The 17,648-nt window shown below is 41.4% G+C and overlaps 2 protein-coding genes across 14 annotated transcripts in view; both read left to right on the forward strand.

Annotated features, from left to right (window-relative positions):
- BAZ2B (bromodomain adjacent to zinc finger domain 2B) overlaps positions 1 to 17,648 on the forward strand; it is a 644,512-nt gene that overhangs the window by 38,107 nt on the left and 588,757 nt on the right. The window lies entirely within an intron of this gene.
- Positions 1 to 17,648, forward strand: part of LOC123017043 (lymphocyte antigen 75-like) — a 64,014-nt gene that overhangs the window by 15,365 nt on the left and 31,001 nt on the right. Inside the window, exons 3-17 of the mRNA XM_044418086.1 lie at positions 111 to 284; positions 941 to 1,105; positions 4,689 to 4,799; positions 5,094 to 5,237; positions 6,397 to 6,585; positions 7,638 to 7,795; positions 8,454 to 8,564; positions 9,118 to 9,206; positions 9,424 to 9,593; positions 9,709 to 9,905; positions 10,747 to 10,889; positions 13,448 to 13,529; positions 14,105 to 14,176; positions 15,845 to 15,968; positions 17,253 to 17,288. Of these exons, the coding sequence (XP_044274021.1) occupies positions 111 to 284; positions 941 to 1,105; positions 4,689 to 4,799; positions 5,094 to 5,237; positions 6,397 to 6,585; positions 7,638 to 7,795; positions 8,454 to 8,564; positions 9,118 to 9,206; positions 9,424 to 9,593; positions 9,709 to 9,905; positions 10,747 to 10,889; positions 13,448 to 13,529; positions 14,105 to 14,176; positions 15,845 to 15,968; positions 17,253 to 17,288 (1,965 nt within the window). The remainder of the gene's footprint in view (positions 1 to 110; positions 285 to 940; positions 1,106 to 4,688; positions 4,800 to 5,093; positions 5,238 to 6,396; positions 6,586 to 7,637; positions 7,796 to 8,453; positions 8,565 to 9,117; positions 9,207 to 9,423; positions 9,594 to 9,708; positions 9,906 to 10,746; positions 10,890 to 13,447; positions 13,530 to 14,104; positions 14,177 to 15,844; positions 15,969 to 17,252; positions 17,289 to 17,648) is intronic.

The raw sequence follows: 17,648 nt of genomic DNA on the forward strand, positions 1-17,648 counted from the left end.
CATCGTTGAAGGCTTGAAGTTGCTGTTAATTTCTTACTTCCAAATGACCTGTATTGGTTGATTGATATATATTCTACATGCTAAATACTTCTCTGGCCTTTTCTCTGTAGTAATTTATACAAGGGATGGGAATTCTAATGGAAAGCCGTGTGAGTTCCCTTTCCTGATGAATAAGACATGGCATCATGACTGCATACGCAATGGAATGTTCGAGGATGGTCTGTGGTGTTCCACAACGTCCAATTTTGATACTGGTAGAAAATGGGGTTTCTGCTTAAAACCAGGCAAGTAGCATTCCTGTATAAAACAACATCTTGAAAAATTTATTTTACTTCAGTGTGTCTTGTTTATTTTTACACTTCATGGGCAGAAATTGTATTAAGCTCTTGTGTTGTATATCTGTACTTCTGTTTTTGTGTTCTATGTTATAAATTAGAAAGAGGATTTTAATTGTTTAATTATGGAGCCAACCAAATAATAAGGATTGTAAATGCTTAAAATAAATAAAATGTTCCAGTGTTGGTGCAGAACATATGAGGAATCAATGCTGTGATGTAGGACGTGATTCACTTGTATTCTATGTATTTTCACCTGGGTTTTCACTAGTGGGATTTGGGGACAGAAAGCCCACTTGTTACCCTGACCATTGGAACATGCAAGCAGACATCACAAGAAATGACTGTGTACCCCTTTCTTAGTCTCCACTTGTTTTACATGTGCATGGAACAGGAGGATGCTGGGTAGGGAGTCCATGTCCAGATGCACATGGACTTCTTGTTTGCTGCACTGCTTTGGACTACTGTCCATACACTATATGTCTGTATCATTCTCAAGTCAATGCCATTTTATTGAGGGCAAAACACAAATCTACTGAGTGCTTGTGGCACTCAGTGCTGCCTGCATGGGACTTAGGTTTTAATTATTCTTTTGCTTTCACCAGAGGATGGTTGTCAAAATACATGGGAGCATGATGCAGATTCTGGAAGCTGCTACCAGGTAAATACACAGGGTCCCCTTTCTTGGAAAGAAGCATATATCTCATGCCAGAGGCAAGGAGGAGATTTGCTGAGCATCACCAGTGCATCTGAGCTACACTACATTCAAGGTAGGTTCATTTGTGTACAGTGAATTCTAGAAGAAGCAGTTATTAACATAGGAGACATAAAGATCTTTGACATGAGCAGTAGTTTTGAGGTAATTTTCTAACTACCAGCTCTCATACCCTGAAAGAGAGAATGTCTTCTGTACAGCAGAAGCTCTCTTTTCTCTACACCTGAGCTATTCAAAATCCCTGCTACTCAAGTTTATTTCATAACACAGAAGGCAAAGTTGTCCATGAGGTTTTCTGAACCAGGAAAGGTTCTTAGTTTTCCCCTCCTTTTTTCTGTCACTATATTGTTAACTGTTGTGTACATACTTGCTGTGGTTCTTCAACTGTGCTGAATTTCAGAGTATGGCTAATCAAGTATTTCTTGCCCTTAGTAGTTGGGGAATATCAAATCTATTTGTGTAATTGCATAACAAGCTCTCAGGATCAACCAGGGTAATACGGGGTATCCATGAATAAGCTCTCCCATGAGGTATCTCTCTCTCTCTCTCTCTGTATGCAGGGAAAAGTTGGTTTGGGAAAGTTGGGGGTGGGATATTGCATTAATTTACCTACCCTTTACCATTTTTCCTATCCAGCATTCCCTCAACTCTTATTGGTCACACAGAAGAAAACATACTGGGATGTGATTTAGATAGGAAAGATGATGCAGTAGAAAACAATACTTCCCTTGCATTATTTCCCCAACTCAGTTCTTCCTTCTCCATGAAACTGCACAATGTTGCATCAATGTTTAGTGTTAGGAAAATAAGATCCTCTTCCCAGATTCTCCCGCTGTCCTCCCATGCGGCTACATGGAGAAGTTCCCATTTTAGATTAACCACAAATTACTGTGCCACTGTACCCCAAACAGTGGTAAGCCACAACTTACCATTAGGTGAAGAAAACTAGCTTCATCTGCTATGGTTTAAAGGTGGCTTGGATTTGAACAATGCAGAGTTAAGACTAAGCAGACTTTGTCTAGGCTGTGGTTAATCTAAAATGGAATGAAAAGCTTCAAAACTCTTCCATGAGGTTGTTCCAGAGCAGAGTATGTGTGATCTTAGGGCTTGCTGTGACTTATTCTCATTATACTAAACTGTGATGTCTGGACAAAGTCATTAACTACTTCAATTTTTAAAAATCAGTTAGGGGAACAAAACACCAGGAGATTTATGGAACAGGATTTCCTTCAATATCTCTAGCTGAGTCTTGTCCTATAGCTATTAAGTTTCAGTTGTGAGGATTCTGCATGATCCTCTCTGACGAAGAGGTTCAGGGAGAGTTCTGCACAGAGTACCTTAAAAGAAGTCAGTATTACTTAGTAAATAAAGTGCTAGACTTTGGCCTAGCAGTGTGAGTTCTAAAGTTCCTATTCAGACATTTTTAGCAACTTGGAACAAATTACTATATCTCAGCCACAGTTCTTCATTAAGAAAATGAAAAGTATGAAAGATAAATCATGTATAAAAAGTCAATAATGCAAAGCTTCAGAATTCATTTTTTTTCTTTTTTTGGTCTCCCTTTCTGGATGGCTACTTCTGAACCTCATTAAATGTTGTTCAGATTTGTTCCCAGGTGAATATTCCTACATATCCAAACTGCCCCTTGCTCCAGTTCATTCATGTAGATCAAGGTATATCTTAGCTTTCTACAGAATTGTGTTGAAGCTTGAATTAAAAATAATCTGTTGCATATAGAAACATTCTGTGTAATCCATGTTATGCAAGGATTAAGAAAGGATTTGCATGAGCAGTTCTGGTTTTATTTTCTTCTGGGTGGTATTCTTCTTGGGCACAGGGCCAAGCAGGTTAAATGTGCTCATTTTCAGTTAACTTAATCTATATATAACATAATCAGCTGCTTTTCAAAAAGCACTTCACAGATTCAGATAAGCCCCAAAAGTACAGAGATTTACCCTTGGCATACTTGCCAGAAAGTGGATCTTTGACTATTATGGCAGTTTCAGGTTCCTCCCCCCCGCCTTTTGTAATCATAATTCTGCAACTTGCAAGGTTCACTTCCTTACACTGCAGTCTGTGCACATCTGCTCCAAGTAAGCCCCACTGAGTTCCATGGAACTTGCTCCCATGAATGTGTGAATGTGTACTAGGAGGGTAACCTTACTTTCTTGCCTTCATATATTTTATCCCTAGAGAAAGTGCAGGCTTTTCTCAACAACTACTGTGACAATAGTGACGCAGCGTGCAGCATTTAATGACACCACCATCAAGAGACCATAGGATTGTTCCCTTAGTGTCTTTTTTCTCTAAGCAAAAGTACATCCCATTATGTGGTAGTGGGATTGCTAGAGCTGGACTTAGGATAATCAAAATATATTGAATTTCTTACCTTAGGATAGTAAGGCAAATTCTACAGTATGAAAGACAGCAATATTTTATCAAGGATATAATGTTTTGCTTTCTTCACCATGTGTAAACTTAGAATAGCTGTATTTCTGATGTTTTGCGATGATGGGGTAGAAGTTGCAGCTCTGGAGCTATAGACCATTGCTGACCATGGCCAACAAGAATGAAAACTAATAGTTGCCATCTGTGCCCTAGCACTAGTGATGAGAACTTTACTCTAGTGTAAACCAATGCTAGTGCAAGGTGCCTAGCACTTGCAAAGGCAGTGGGGAAAAGTGACTTGCCGCTGAAATTCAGTGGCAAACATTGCCTTTGCAAGTACTAGTTACGTTGTGCAAGTGTTGCTTTGCAGTAGCACAATATCATTAGCACTAATGCTGGAGCATAGCATTCCTTTTAAAGGATATTAATTTGCCACTAAGCTCAATAAGCTTAGCATATGGACTTGCCCTTCATGCAGATTTATAGGGGCATTATTAGATTCCAAGTCAGAATTAACCTTGTTAAAAAGAACTTACATTTTAATACAAAAAAGTTATTAAGCAGTAACTTTTCAAAACAACCATAAAAGTTATCAGCTTTTCTACCATCATATTACAGATCATGCAGATCTCGAAAAGAATCCGTCTCCATAATTTCAATGCTGCTTTCTACAGGAAGCAACTGCTTAGGTCAGCGTTGTGCTTCTTGGCAGAGAAATGCTCACCTGCATATAAGTAATATGGAAATTCAAAATGCAGCATATATTTCTATTGGTCAGAAAAGGGTAAAAAATCCAGTATTATGCAACAACTTGAACAAATACATGTGATGTGTCTAGCCATGCTGTGTCATGCCCGTTTGCAGTGTTCTTTGTTTTAAACAGATCTGAATTGGCACCCCAAATATACTTGTAGCATCACAGGCATTGCTAGTATTTTGAAAATATTTAAGTTCTCAAAATGATGTCCTCACTTATCACTGGTGATTTCACAGGCACTGTCCAATAAATTCATTTATTGTTTGAACACATTCTACACAGCATTTATAACACCTGTGGGAACAGTGCCTGCATTTTCCCATGCTGTTGTATTGCAGCTCAGATTCTAATCATAATCATAATATCCCAGGTAAGGAAAAGCTACACTGAAAGATGCTGTTTGGATTCAGGGCAGCAGTTGAGTCACAAGTATGATGTTGTTGCTTGAACACCTATAATTATATCAACATCTGATATTTTTTTAACCCTCTAGCTAAAGATGACATTGCAGACATGTTTTGGATTGGATTAAACCAACTGGATAATTTTGGAGGCTGGCAGTGGTCAGACCATACGCCATTGAACTTCCTTAGCTGGAGTCCAGGTAAACGCACCTGTCGGTTAGTCAGTGTGATCTTATGCATGTGTACTCAGAAGTAAGTTCGACTGCGTTCAGTTGGGCTTACTCTCTGGTATGTGTACACAGGTTTGCAGCCTTATTAAATATTTTAATAGCACACTATCAAGAATATTATATTAAAACTTCCATGAAGTTTGTGACCATTTTTAAAAGGAGGAAGGAACAACAATGCACACGTCGGTTCTTCCAAGTCCTGTAATTATGCAGACTCTGATTTCTTATTCACTACTCTAAATACTAATTTTTATTCTTCTGCAGAGATGAAGGATTCATCCCCTCTGGATGGAACTGCGTGTGCAATTATGGATGCCAACAAGGGTGACTGGAAGAGTTATGCTTGTGAGACGGCACTTCCTTATGTCTGCAAGAAACAATTCAACAGCACTGAGTCAGAGCTCCCAGGTAAATCAGGATCGGTTTGTGGTTGCAGCTGCCTCTCACTATTAAACCACTGTCATCTTCTTCAGGCATACTTAGTTATGAAATTCTGTTTGCAATAAAAATAGCATTGCAAAATGTTCTCGGCAAAGACCCAAACCCATACCAAATATTCATCACAGTAGAATATAATGAGATGCAAAGGGTGAGAAAAGAGTGCAGAAGTTCAGTTTTTGCAGAAACCAAGTCTGGAAAGAGTTTAAGGGATTTTCACCATCACCCAAGAGTGGGACCATAATTACCAGTACTTGAAAAGTTTAGGCAAGTTTGCTCCCTAGAAGTGTGTGTGGGATTGCAGTGTGCACATTTACCTAGGAGTAAGTCTGACTGAACTCAGTGAAACCTCCTTTTTATTAAATACATGTAGGATCAGACAGCATGAATATCTCTTGGGCTGGGTTTCATTATTTGTATTAATGCAAGGTAGGAAGCTAATTGGAGAGTGGTAGCATTTTAAAATAAAATGTACATTCTTGTCAGCATTGGTATGAAGGGACAGAAGACCAAAGACAGAAAATCGGATTGAAGCTTCATGGGTAATTATGTGCCAATGGCAAGAGTGGGGTGGGAATCATCTCCTGTTCTTCTGTTCCGTGCACCAAAACCCTTCAGTCCACACACTTCAGCCTGCATGGGCTTCTTTCCAATCTTGGAAAATGCAGAAGTGGAGGTGGCAGAGAATGTACTGCACTTACATTCCAAGATGTGATGTTAGCATGATTTATTCTGCACTACTTTGATTTATATTTCTGAAAAGCATTTCAATGTGACTGCAAAATTGAGTGGGAGAATCTTTGCAGAAGGATGCTGCCTTATACCAGGTCAAACTGTCTCTCTCATCTAGCCAGGTATTGTCTACTCTGATTGGTAGCAGCTCTCTAGTTTCAGGCACGTCTTTAATGGCTCTTTTAACTGGAGATGCCAAGGTTCAAACCTGAGATATTCTGAATGCAAAACATGTACTCTGCCACTGAGCTACAGCTCCTCCATAGTGTATGGTCAGGTTGTGCCATGTTAGTTGCACGTTAGTTCTGTTCTGTGCTTTTAAGAGGTTGGGACTTTTACCATCACCTCCCAGTGTATATTGACCAGCAAATAATTCACTTATTCTCTTTATTCCCAGGAGTTCAAAACTATGAAGAGACCCAGTGTGACTCTAACTGGTATCCTCACAATGGATTTTGCTATATGCTAATGAACGCTTCCGCTTCCTGGAAAGATGCATATCACTCATGCAGTGCGAGCAGTAGTAGCTTAATCAGCATAAATTCCTTAGCAGATGTGGAGTTACTTGTTACACAAATCCATAATGGTAAGTTTGGCTAAACATAGCCGAGAATGATCTACAGTATTCAGCCTAAGCACCTCTCTCAATTTAAGGATAAGTAATGTAATGGAAATTAGCTTTCGATTAGTTATTATTTCCCATTTGTCACAGTTTCAAGAATAAACAAATACATAATTCAGCCTGGGTTAAATGCACTGTGTGTCGTGCCTGACGGCTCGGGAGAGACGTCTACTCATGAGGAAGAGACAGGAGCCAACAGTGAGAGTTTGGCAATGGACCAAGGAGACTTATATTTGAGAACCAGTGCTCAGACAGCCCATATACAGCCTGGCTCTCAGGCTACTGAGCAAGAAACCTCTCCACCACCTCATCCCTCGGCCCCTGAGCATACAACCCCCCGCAGGCTGATGGGGAAGCTCCTGAAGGAGTAGCTTCCTCTGATTCTAGCTCTGGGCTGCCTGAGGAAGGTGCCCCCCCCCCCAGCTCCTAGCTCTGAAACTGCTGAACAGAGTTCAGGAGGGCAAAAGACATGACGGAGAGTTTGGCACATGCCCAAAACAGGAGAGCCTTAATGCGACAGACCCAATTACGACAACGGGACAGGGGTCTGCCACACCCTCGGGCGGAAAGATGAGACAGGAAGGTTTGATGCCACATGTTGCTTTTGAAGAGATAGGGAGCTCGTTAGTGGAGCTTATCAGTTACATCGTAAATTTTGTAGTGAGTAGCAATAAAAGTTTTTAGCTGATATATGGTCTGCTGTATGAATTAATTGAAGCGTGAGTTACCTCATGACACTGTGGTGGCTACATCCTTTTAAATGTACTGTAAGAAGTCTTAGGAACTTCCACTCAGTTCTGGGAGAAAAATGTGTTCTTGTTCTGATTACATGACTAATCATGGACTCAAAGAATAGTTGAAAGAGGCCAATAAACCCATCAAGTTCACCTCCCTACTTAATGTATAACCACAAGTTAAAGCATCCCTGACCTATTGGCTGTCCATTGTTTCTAAGTGCCTTGTCATTCCATTGTCTGTATTCTTTTTTAATTGCTTGCTTGCATTTCTGAATATAGAAACAAAAGATAAAGTATGGACAGGGTTTATCAATGAGGAAGTTCCAGCCTTGTTTAAGTGGTCAGATGGCTCCGACGTGGTTTTTACCTACTGGGATCAAAATGAGCCAAAAATTCCTTCCAACAGCACTCCTAACTGTGTTGCCTACTCAGGAAAGGTAAGGAACGTCTATATTCTATAATTAAATGTTCAAAGTGCCTATCCCATTTCAGAGCAGGGAATAAAATTCATAAATTGCCTTATATTGTGCTTTTGTGTATGTGTATAGCTTGTTTAGTTTTGGAGGGGGTTATTATCGCATGTTTACTAGGAAATAAGACCCTCTGACTTCAGTGGAACTTTCTCCCATGCAAATATGCATAGGAGTAAGCATTAAATATCCAGTTTCTACAGCTGTAGTTCATGTTAATGGACCTTAGAACAAGAAAATGACAGACCTTAGAACAAATACACAGGGCCTATCATGTCTTCTCAGTCGCTCACAGCTTTCTGTAAGAGGAAACATACACAGCCATCTCTCACCTTTTGTGGGACACCAGCTTTCACACCTGCTGATTGGTCTCTCCAAGGCATGGTAGATAAATGGGAGGTGCCAAGGTGCATAAGCAACAGTGATTAATGGGGGGTTTAGAAGGTGAGAAGGCATTGAGGAAGGTGGGAATCCCTCCTTTGAGGAGAAGGACATGGGAAAAGCTGAGAATTGGCTAAATCTGCCTTTATTCCAGTATTGAAGAAGTGTGTTTATATGCAACATAAAAAGAATGAGACTTGAGGTGTCTAACAAAGACAACCCCGCTTTTTCCTCTTGTTTATAGTGGGGCCGATGGAACGTTCTACATTGTGATGATAAACTCAAATACGTGTGCATGAAAAAAGGAAAGGTTTTGGATAAACCAAAACCTGTTAAGGATTGTCCTACAGATGGGGTAAGGCAATAGCAACAATTCTATTTTTAATTAATCTTGGTGATCTTATTTAACATAATTTGCTACCGTTTGCTCAACATGTTTGCCATTTCACATTTCATATTCAGTAATAATAAACACAGAAAATAAAATGGAATTATTTACAATTCTTATACTAAATAAAAGAGTAAACACCTGTATTGTGCCTAGTGGCTATTTTAATGTCTCAGGGGATGATCCTGTACGTGTCTATCCTGACATAACTATGGATAAGTTGTGTGCTAGTGCATGCAGCCTGTCCACTCCCCCTTTTCTCCTTCACTCCTACAAGTGCATGAAATTGAGCAGCAAAGAAGATCTTACTGTGCCACCTGAACCCAGAATTTTCATTTTTTGGTCCCAGGCAAGGTAGAATTGTAAGCTAGCAACAAACCATGTTGTGACAGGAGGAAGAAATGCATGCCTTATTCAAAGTAAGCCAGGAATCCTGGTTTAGCATTATGTGTGAATGTGGTAAGGGAATTGGGCATGCTGCATTTATCTAAAAGTAAAAGATTATCATTCTCCAAACTAGGAATGGAAGAAGCATGGAAATTTTTGTTACAAAGTCGAAGAGAATGAAGTCTCATTTGGAAAATCATGCAATCTCACAATAGGGAACAGGTATTGTGTAGTTTTCACTTTGAATGAATAAAATATAATTGGTGGGCAAGAGATAAGTCTAATTTGCTAACTCTTATGTACTTCTTAAATATATGAATGTGGAAAATACATACACTATATCCCTGTGAAGCAAAGTGTTCATTTCCCTCAAGTAAGATGTATTTGCACATTTGATATGGGTAATTACTCCTTAATCTGTAACTTTTGACTCTTACAGATTTGAACAAGAATTCATAAACAGTCTGATTAGAAAGTATAGCAGAGTTGAAGAAAAGTACTTCTGGACTGGCTTGCAAGATATCAAATCTTCAGGAGAATATAGCTGGGGAAGTGTTGATGGAACTATTGAAATGTTGACATATGCAAACTGGGGCAGATTTGAACCAGGTAAAATCTTGAAATTGGTGTGTGGCTACGTGTTTTGGAAAGTAGTTTTGTACAATGTTCGGTTTCTGAAAATAAGTATAGACAATGCTGAAAGTTTTTAAAATCAACATTCTAGCTCTGCTTGGAGGATGTGTGGCTATGTCGAGTGGAAAATACCTTGGAAAGTGGGAAGTCAAGAACTGCAAAACATTTAAAGCTTACTCTATTTGCAAGAAATACATTGGACCAAAAAGGAAACCAGACGTACCACCCAAAGTCACTGACCCCTGCCCTGAAGGGTGGCACAGTGGATCAGGTCTTGTTTGTTATAAGGTAGTATATCATTCCTATTAAAGTTCCTAATTGATCTAGTGTAATTTCATGAGAACATGTGTGTGTGTGTGTTAACAGTATCCATATTGTACTGTGTTGGTTTGTATTAAAGCCCGTAGAATATCTGGATATTTTTCTTTTTTCCTGGTCAAAAGTTTCATTACAGCATGTTATTTCATAACATGATTGCAGTAACTGATCAGTTTCTTTCTAAAATTATATTAATTTATTCAGTGAATGATCAGGCTCTGAGCAGACTATTTGGGACCCTGAGTTACCATTCTGTGCATGGAAAATCCTCTGTTTTCAGAAGGTCATTGATCCAGCTCCTGCTGGTTTGTGCAGAGGAAAGCATGTTTTACTCATTGCTGATTACTCTTGCTGCCCACAGTGAAGCTTCCCACATAGTTCCAGAGGACCCTCAATCGTCTGGAACAAATTTCCAGGGTACTGTAAGAGTGAGTCAGACAAAAAATGCCTTCTCCCTTTCCACCAGTGGAGTAAAGCTAAAATAATGCTCACAGCAGCTTAGTACCCAAACCAAAAAAATGTAAGATGTATTCTTGGCTAACTGTGTGTGTGTGTGTTTGATCAAGAAAGAATAAAATTAAATGCTTACACAGAAGCAGTATGAGTGAACAACAGACCATCAAGAGACTCAGTGTGATTGGACGGCCTAAAAATATCCCAAATAAATAAATCAAAGAATTAAAAGAGAATGCTCAAAATATAAAATTGATAAAGGATTGAGTCTGATGTTTTTATTTATTTGATTTATATGCACCCAGTTAGTCCTTAGGTTCTGTGGGTAGCTTACAATGTTTCGTTTCCTTTTATAAAGTTCTTTCATAAGGAAAGAGTGCTGAGAACCAGAACGTGGGAAGAAGCAGAGAGATTTTGTGAGGCTCTTGGAGGACATCTTCCTAGTTTTAGCCACGTGGATGAAATGAGGGAGCTCCATACCACATTGAGAGAAATTATCAGGTAATATTCTTGAGATCCTGCTGGTATTGTGCTGCAAGTCAGTCGATGAATCTGTCTGCAAGCTTGGATGTCCTGCAACTTTCTTTTTAAGGTTGATGAAATAGTTCACATGACAACCCACTCTGTAAACAAGCTATGCGGGATGAGTTGTTTTCTGTACTTTCTGTGGGTTGTCTTAGCCTCTGTCCCCTCCAGTCCTCTGGCTGGTACCCCAGGGTCCTGCACTGCAGAACCTGTTTCTTTTCTCACAGATCCCCACGTGGCTGCCAGGGACTTTGCCAGTCCACCTGTGCCCAAGCAGCATGTTGGAATGACTGTCATTGGCTCTGACTTGTTTTTTTCTCTAAGATTCTGTGCTGGCTGCTGGGTTCTCCCTCTTTCTTTCTGCTGCTCCACTTCTTTGTATTAGGGTTTTATGTTTTGCTTTTCTCTCTTTCAAACTCCAGCCAGTCAGAAATGTGCTTTTTGTTGATTTCTGGTGAAAACAGAATTCATTAGGGATTCAGCTAAAAAAGTGCGGAATGGAAAAAAGGATTAGTCATCTTCAAAGCATAAAATAGTTTGCTGTTTAAAGTATGCTGTTTAAAGTGGCAGTTAAGTGGCAAATGGCAATGAAAATAGAAAAACACAGTTTAGCTATTTGCAGTAAAACTGTGGGGCTTTACTGTGTTATTCCAAAGTGGTAAACAGTAAACAAATAAAACAAATGAAAGTAAAAACAGTATGTTAAAAACATGGTAACATTATAACTATGGCTGGCCTGCTTCCCAGAGCAAGGATGTCTTCCGCGGGCACCCAAAATAGCGTGCTGTGGGGCCTGCCACACCTCCTGAGTGAATGGGGCTGTTCTGCAGGTGGGCTCCAGTTGGTCCGTGGCTCTTTGCGTGGTGCCTGCAAAGGAATGTCATCTGAGGACTTCGGTGACCAGGCAGGTCGGTAAGGGAGGAGGCATGCCTGGTCCCAAGCCTTGCTGTTATTGCTAGAAAACGGATCAACAGGAGGAGCTCTATTTTAATGACCTGGCTCTCAGAATAGGGCAACCCACAGTGGCTGATCAGCCAGGTGAGCGGTTGCGTCCTGCAACCCTAGTACAACCATACGGACAGCCCGTGACTTGCTGGGCAGTTCATAACCACATTGGCTTCCTGTGAGTCAAAGCCCACCAGGACACCTTCACTGGAAGTGGCTGAGAAAGGCCAAAGAGCCACCTGGCAGGAGTGGCAGAACCCGCTGCCGTTCTTCACAGTCTCACTAGTGCCACTCCCATCCTCCCTCTTCTCAGCCCTGCTCTTGAAAACCTGGAAGCATGGATAGTGGAGAATGTCAAGGCCTGTTTGTAATTTGTTTCACCGTTATTTTCAGTGCTCCACAACTGCACAAGAGGGAATGTGTCATTTCCCCTTAGTTTTACTGACATAAAATTTGCACAATTTCCCCCTTTGTGGTATTGTTTTGCCCTGAGCTTTCCACAACGTCCTTCCTCTTCCTTTTACAGCCTTGCTATGAGATTTGCATATGCCTCCCAGTCCAGGAGCGTGTAGCCCATGTCTGTGTGTCACACTGGAGCTAGCAGTGGAGGCTGGTGAGGGAGAGCAACAAGCTCGACGGATGGTGGTAGCCAAAAGCAACTGGCAGCTGTAGGGGAAATGGCACTTGGTGGGTGGGTGTCCTTGTTTCAGCAGAACATGAAGGAACTTTAAAAAATGTGTTCAGTAGCAAAGAAAACCCAACCTGGAGGCCCAGTTTACAAGATTGTTGAGCAGAGCAGGAGATGGATGTCTTAGTCATGGAGAGGTAGTCTTGTAACAGAGTGCAAGAACTTAAGAGAAAAATGTTGGCAAGCATGTGAATGTGTTCCTAAGGGCTCAGAAAATGAATTCCATTTGGTGATCTGATGGAAGTGGATTTCTCTTAATAGTTAGCAGGCCTACCAGATGAATTGCAGAAAAGTCTCGGACCAAGTACATGAGGAGTTTTTATGCAGAGCCACCTGAAAAACATACCAGAGTCTGTAGGAGGACTGAGGGGGATGGAAACATGCCATGGGAAACCACAGAGCTCATGATTGTCCATTGGAGTTAGCAAATGAACAAACAATCCATGCGGTCTTATTCTCAAAGTGGCATAGCATGGCATGAAAACCTGCTTAGAATATCTTAAAAGTTAATGCTTCTTATTTTTAATCAATTCTACATCTAAGTACTGTGTGCATGGTAAGGGGGTGGGACTGCAGTGCATCACCTCATGTTGAGGCTTGTAGGTTCTGCTTCCGAAGAGAGACAAACTTGCCTCGAGTCCACCACATGTATTCCAAATGCATGCCACCTTTCTGCTTCAGTGCTGAAATACAGATTCTGGCTTCCTATGGAAATGTCCATTTGAACACAAAAATGGCTGGCCCAGAGGGCATCTTGGCAGACAATACATATTCCCCACCATACTGAAAATTCAGAAATCTGCAGAGGCAATTGCTTTATAAGCTGACTGTGATAAAATACACAGCTTTAGAGTAATTGTGTTGAAATATAGCTTTGTACCGAAATGTTCTCTTTTTTCAGTGATGACAGATGGGTCTGGGTTGGGCTAAATAAGAGGAATCCAGAGTCACCAGGATCATGGCAGTGGAGTGACGATAAGCCGGTAAGTTGACAACAGTAAAGGAAGATCAGATCCTAACTGGGAGAATGTAGGTGGATGTGGAAGAAATCACTTGATTCAGAAGTGATCTAGTCCTTGCTTGTGGAAGGGCATCAAGAAACATGGAAGTTGCTGTCCACAAGAACTGCTGCACTTCTTACACCAGAAGAACCAGTTCCACAGAACACATTCCGCTTTGCTCTGTAAAATCAATAGGGAACCCTCAAGTTATGACACCTTGTATATTCATAGGAGTACATATGAAGCTCCAGATGGTAATGAGCTAACTTTTAAAGTTAACTTTTAACTTTAACTAGTGCTAAGTAAATATCAGAATGTGGCCTTTCACTTCCATAAAGGCCTATGTTAGTATGCATTTTTTGAAAGACTTTTTTGGTGCAATCCACCAAAGCACAACTTCACTAAGAGCCATTACCGGGTGGGAACTGCCTGCTAGCCCCCATTTGAGATGCTTACACTCTGTAGTACTGCAGGTATTGTTGCTACAACTTGCTGGTTCATATGAATTAAATGCAATTAGGTAATATGTTGCGCAACTGTCTCTTTCCTTTGTTTAGGTGTCTACTGTCGTCATGTCCCCTGAGTTTAGAGAAGATGACTATGACACTAGAGACTGTGCAGCTGTCAAGGTGCATTTAAACTGTTCTGATCACCAAAGCTTTCTTGGTAAAAGGGTGGAATACAAATCAAATAACTAAATAAGGCTATCCTATATGTGCTTAACTTAGCAGTGAGTCCAGCTGAAATCTGTGGGGCTTACTTTTGAGTAGGCATGCATAGGATTGTGCTGTAACTTTTACATAAAATTGTGCTACATTTTGTTACATTAATTCAGTTGCTATATTAATTGGCTGATAAACTTGGTCAACATGAGGTGCCATTTTTGGTTTGCTGTTCAGTAAAAACAAGGCACTTTTGGTTTACTAGTAAGTCCTAAGTGAGTTCTCCCAAGTCATCCTGTTACCCTGGGCAAGCAGCTGTGGCTTAACAGACCCTTCCTAAGTGGGTGGCAGGATGCGAGGTTTGGCTAGAGCAGGGGTCTCAAACTCGCGGCCCGTGGGCCACTTGCTGGGACAGGGGGGGCACGGGGGAGGGGCCCTGCGGCCTTCAAAGCGCCGGCTGTGCTGGGGCCGGCCATGGGATGAGCGGCCCACCACCACCGCGGTGGAGGGATACGTGATGCGGCCCAGCCTCACCCAGACTCTCCTTCCAGCGGCCCCCAGGTCAGTTGAGTTTGAGACCCCTGGGCTAGACGTTCCACCAATTTCAAAGCCCTAATAGTTTGCAAAAGCCAAGGTAGAAGGGAGGCATGTGAAAAGCCAGATCTTACCCTTCTGTGTTGCCTATGATTCTCTGTTGTTTCCCCACCTGCTCCCCTCCCCCCCCCAGTGAGTTCCAGTGGGGGGAAGTCAGTTGTGCCAGCTCAAGGCTGGAGCTTCTGAGTGAATGAATAGAATTTGGCTCCAGTTGAACACCACTTTGTAGGACCTGGTGCCAGCAGAATCAGTACTGGCAGGATTGCTATATTTGCTGAGCTCTTCACAGGCTGATCCAGAGGAACAGATAGTCTACCCCGCCACCAGTTGAGCAGCATCTCTGGACCCTCCTTGGATGGATGGCAAAAGGGTTTTGGATTGCTCAGCCAAGTGCACTGTCAAATAAAAATTTAAAATTACGCAGCATTCATCAAATGAGTTTATAGATTTGAAAAATGCAGCAACAGTGGCTCTTTTGCAGTAGGTTGTTTTTCATTTTTGTATTTGAATGGCAGCATCCTCTTTTTCTCCATCAGTATTTTATTTCTAAAAACTTGAAAGCAAAAAGATCAGTGTTAACAATGCAAAGTAATTGCACAAACAAATGGCATTTGATAACCAAATGCACAGCCTTGATCAGGCATCACTGTGCTCCCGCACACTTTTAAGGATTGTGGCCGTGTCACATAGCTCTGTCCCAGCCCACCACCTGCTGAAGCACACATGTTCTTGTGTCGCATGTTATCGCCTTCAAGCTGCAGTCCTGCATGTATTATTGGAAGGCGGTTCCATTGGACACATAATTCTTATGCACAGGCCACTAATTAGTTGTACATTTTATCTTTTAAAGCACACAGGAGATAAATGGGATTTATTAAGAGCTGACTTAGGCATTTAGACGCTTCTTTAGGAGTATACTCCACTGAGCACAGTGGAATTTAATTGTCCATAAACGTGCATGATATTACAGCATGTGTGCAGGAAAATATACTGAATACCAATGCTACATATTTTCATCATGTTTATCTTCCTGTTGAGCAGACTCTTAGAGCAATGCGACGAGCAATGTGGTCATTTCACCTTTTTGGAGACAGAGAAGAGGATTTCTATTTAAAACCATTCCACTGTGGTGCAAAGCTTGAATGGGTGTGCCAGATTTCTAAAGGTAAATTTCAGTTGCAAACGTATTGTACAGCTCTGTCCTATGGATGTTCATTTAGAAGTTGAGTGCCACTGTATTCGGTATAGGTCCTGAATATAGCACACACTGTGGGGTTGGGGTAGGAAATGTTTTCACCTTCATTTTGTTATGTCTGCCAACACAAGCTGCCTACCCAGATTTCTGCAATCTGAGACACAGAATTTAATAAAGATTTCTTTCAAACCAGAGTTCTTTTCATCCAAGATTGAAGGCTTTCTTCTTTCTTTTTTATAGTGATGATTATAAAGGATGCATAAATCAGTTTTTGAATATTCACTGCTCAATTTTTATTGGCTAGAGAATTTTGTCTAAAAATTGCTCTCATACTTCCTATTCCATGTGACCACATTCATCAGGAGGAGAAGCCCCATCAGTAGGAAGAGGGAGGCAACTGCAGCCAGCGGCAGAATTTGGGCACCTTTGAGGGCAGCTGTTCATATATTGTTAGTGTGAGGAAAATATGCTGATTGAGTTAGCCACTTTATGCAGTAAAAGCAGCGTTTGAGGCCAGTGTTTCCAAACAATAAAATCCATGCTGGGTTGGCAAACCAGCCTTTACTGAAGTTGCACAGCAGCTACTCACAACCGGTTTTTCTCAGCCCTGCCTGAAGATGCTGAGGATTAGATCTGGGACCAGCGGCATACGAAGTATCCTGCTGAGCCTAAGTGCCTTCTCCTGGGCCAGCAGAATTTAGGAAAATAAAATGCACAGCATGATGCTACTGTGCTCTTTTCTGAGAGTTCCAACTGCTCCTTTGACTCCCAACTGCAAGGCCAAGGGAACCTGAACTGTGATGACATACATCACATAGCTTGATTTTATCCTTGCAACAGCAGCCCTTTGGGGTAGGTTGAACTGAGTCTGCGACTGGCCGAGCGTTACCCAGTGAGCGCCATGGCCAGGCGGGTACTAGAACCTGGATCTAACACTCTTAACCACCACACCAAGTCCTAGGCTTTGTCCAAGTCTTTCCAAGAGCTTCTTGGTATTTTTGACCAAGTAAAGCTGGATTTGCAGGGTGTGACAAAATCACTATATACTCTTGATTTAATTTTCTTTTAAATTATTGTTTTGCCCATGCTTAAGAGATGTATATTTACCACACTGCTTGTGCATTTCTGATAAAGAGACAAAGCAATTCCACACATTGTTTAACAAAGCTCTTGCGCATTTCTCTCTGCCCTTTCCGTTGTGACCAAGGCAAAATCAGCAGGCCCAATGACAATTCCTTCTTCTGTTCTCCACAGGTATTACTCCAGAGATACCAGAGTGGTATAAACCAGGTGAGTTTTCCCACATTAAGGTGGTGTCCACACATGCAACTGAAAAGTGCCTTAGATCTCAAATGAAATCTCTGACAGCTGGGCCTGGGCGCTTTGCTTTGCACCCTTGCATGCAGCTTGCAAGCAGAGGGAACTGTTGACTTGATCTCTGCTACACTGCAGCACCACTGCTTTAGACGGCCCGACAGTATACTTTAGCTTTCCACTGCTAGTGACACGAGGAACTAATAAGGTTGCACGAGGCTTTATCTGATGGCTTACTCTGGTATGAAGCCACAGTTTGAGAAATGGCGCACTCAGTTGTGAGCTGCTGGCTCCTTGCTCTGTACCCAGCTGAACCATCTGCTTAACTCCAGACCA

Source organism: Varanus komodoensis, unplaced genomic scaffold, assembly GCF_004798865.1.
Source record: "Varanus komodoensis strain SLA01 unplaced genomic scaffold, ASM479886v1 scaffold9, whole genome shotgun sequence".
NCBI lineage: Eukaryota > Metazoa > Chordata > Lepidosauria > Squamata > Varanidae > Varanus > Varanus komodoensis.